The 2,282-nt window shown below is 51.5% G+C and overlaps 1 protein-coding gene across 3 annotated transcripts in view; it reads right to left on the reverse strand.

The window, feature by feature from the left end:
• LOC119322994 (protein MOS2-like) overlaps nt 1-2,134 on the reverse strand; it is a 5,126-nt gene extending 2,992 nt beyond the window's left edge. The window contains exon 1 of one of the 3 annotated variants that reach the window (XR_005156024.1): nt 680-2,134. Coding sequence is in view for 1 of the 3 variants with exons in the window: in XM_037596546.1 (XP_037452443.1) it covers nt 734-2,050 (1,317 nt within the window). In the remaining 2 variants the exon portion in view is untranslated. The remainder of the gene's footprint in view (nt 1-679) is intronic. The other 2 variants (XR_005156023.1, XM_037596546.1) reach the window with 2 other exon arrangements.
• Nucleotides 2,135-2,282: the final 148 nt, after the last annotated feature.

Below are 2,282 nucleotides of genomic sequence, written 5' to 3' on the forward strand. Positions count from 1 at the left end.
ACACACACACAAACATAGCCCTGGCAACAGGTTAGGTGACCTTTCTTTTAGTCATGTAGTTTGATGCTTCATAAACATAAGACGTTTTGGCAGTTCAATTTGTACTGCGAAAACATCTTATATTTAGGAATAGAGGTAGTACTTTTTAGTCCCTCCATCCCATAATGTAAGACGTTTTTTGACACTACACTAGAGTCAAAAAACGTCTTACATTATAGGACAGAGGGAGTAACTTTTATCTTCAGCTTAGAGATTTGTAGTTCAGATTTTCTTTAGATGTTTTCAGCAAAACTTTCATCTCTTATGGTGGATAGCAGGAGAACTCCAAAACAAAATCAACCCTGCAGGGAGCATCTGCAGTTTAAGGGCAGGGTCCCAGTATAGTAACTATTGATCACCCCATCACCAAGACGCCAAGATGTTTATGAGATTTTTAGCATGCAATTCCGAAAATCACTCTTAGATACAAGGATCACCTTCTGACATCATCAATTAGCATGAGGTTTTGACCCATATGCAGCAGACTTAAACAAACAGATTATACAAAGCAAAAACTGACAGTTTGCTGAAGGCTTTACACATCCAAGAAACAAATAATAGTAATAACACGATTAACATTGTGTTCAAGATTTTATATCCAAGCAGCAACTGATAGTTATTACTAAGGAACAGATATTACCGCACATTAGAAGAGCTCCTGGAAAACAGATGTCCCCTCCTCAAGAAGAAATAATCAATGCCCAAGCAATTCTGGGTCCCCAACGTACTCTGCAATCTGATCATATTTCACACGCACCATGTCTTTTGTATCCGCATCCTCCACAACTGCAGTCTCTGCCTCTGAATTCTTCTCTACCAGATGCCCATACACCCCCTTGTGCTTCCCACAGAGCACAAGCACCTGCCCGTTTGTCCGTGGCAGGACTGTTTCAAGCATATCCTGCTCCACCCCCTGCACAAGCTCTGACCCATCATCCATCATTATGTCACATGTCGTTGGTCCAACCACATCGACAATTTTTGCCTTCTGCAGGTACAACCTTCTGCTAAACCTCTCATTAACCACTCTAACCCTAATCTGTAACCAGCGCACTTTGTTACCAACATCACGGCTACTCTTTTCTTCTCGCCTATCCCGAGAATTTCTCTCTTTCTCCCGAACCACCCTCTCGGCCCTAAGATCACCAGATCTCTTCTGTCGGGCACTTGAATCCCTCTCGCGGACTCTGTCTTCCTTATCCCTATCTCTCTTCTTTGCATTTCCATTCTCTGCGGACTTCTTTCCACCATTCTCTGTCGGCTTCTTTCCACCAATAACCCAGTCACCAGAGCGAGTCTTCTTAGGGTCTGCCTCAGAAGGATCGTAACCTAATCCCAGCGTACCGGCACGGCGGTTATACTCAACAACCTTGGTATCTTCCTTGTTATTGCGGCCGAGCCCTTTGCCTTCCGACCAGCCGTAACCAGCAAGGAGGGCAGCACCGAAGCCCTCCACAGGCACCTCCTGAAACTCGTCTATACCACGGTGGTCGGGGAGGCTGGCCATGTCTTCCTTGTACCGTCGCAGCATAAGGTCTCCGCTGGAGCCGCCATCTCTGGCTGGAGAGGTCGGCTTCTTCTCTGGTTCCTTGGAAGACTGCGTCTTCCCCGACTCCGTGGCGTCGGCCTCAGCGTTGGCGTCGGCGCCGCGTCGGGTGAGGCCATACCCTATGTGGGAGGAGGGGTTGTCGGGGGCCTCGGAGGTGTCGAGCACGGTGGAGGCGGCGAGGGCGGCCTCCTCCTCGGGGGTCGGGAGGGAGGAGGGTTTGCGGGAGCGGTGGTTGAGGAAGTGGCCGGAGTTGGGGAGGGGCGCGATGACGGCGGACGCGGCGCCGGCGGCTAGGGTTTGCGACGGATCGAACTCGGTGACGAATTGCTGGGCGGGGGCAGCGGCCGCGGAAGCGGAGTTGCCGCTAGCGGCGGAGGAATCAGCGCCGGCGGCGGGGCGGGGCGGCTTGGGCGGCCTTAGCTTGGAAGGGATGGAGAAGGACAGCTTCTTCTCCTTCTCCATGGCGGCGGCGATTTGGGGGAAAGCGTGTGGAGTCTGGGGGGCGCAGAAACACGAAAAAAAGACTAGTAGTACAGGAAAGAACGAACCGAGTTCGTGTGACGTTGAGACTCGGTATCGGCTTTCTGTATATCAAACCTGGCCAAATGGGCCGGCCCGGCCCGGCACCGCACGGCCTGGGTTAAACGGGCCAGGCACGGCTCTGTGCTTTTATCCCCGAACCCCTCTTGCCCTC

The sequence above is a fragment of the Triticum dicoccoides genome, chromosome 6B (assembly GCF_002162155.2).
Source record: "Triticum dicoccoides isolate Atlit2015 ecotype Zavitan chromosome 6B, WEW_v2.0, whole genome shotgun sequence".
Taxonomy (NCBI): Eukaryota; Viridiplantae; Streptophyta; class Magnoliopsida; order Poales; family Poaceae; genus Triticum; species Triticum dicoccoides.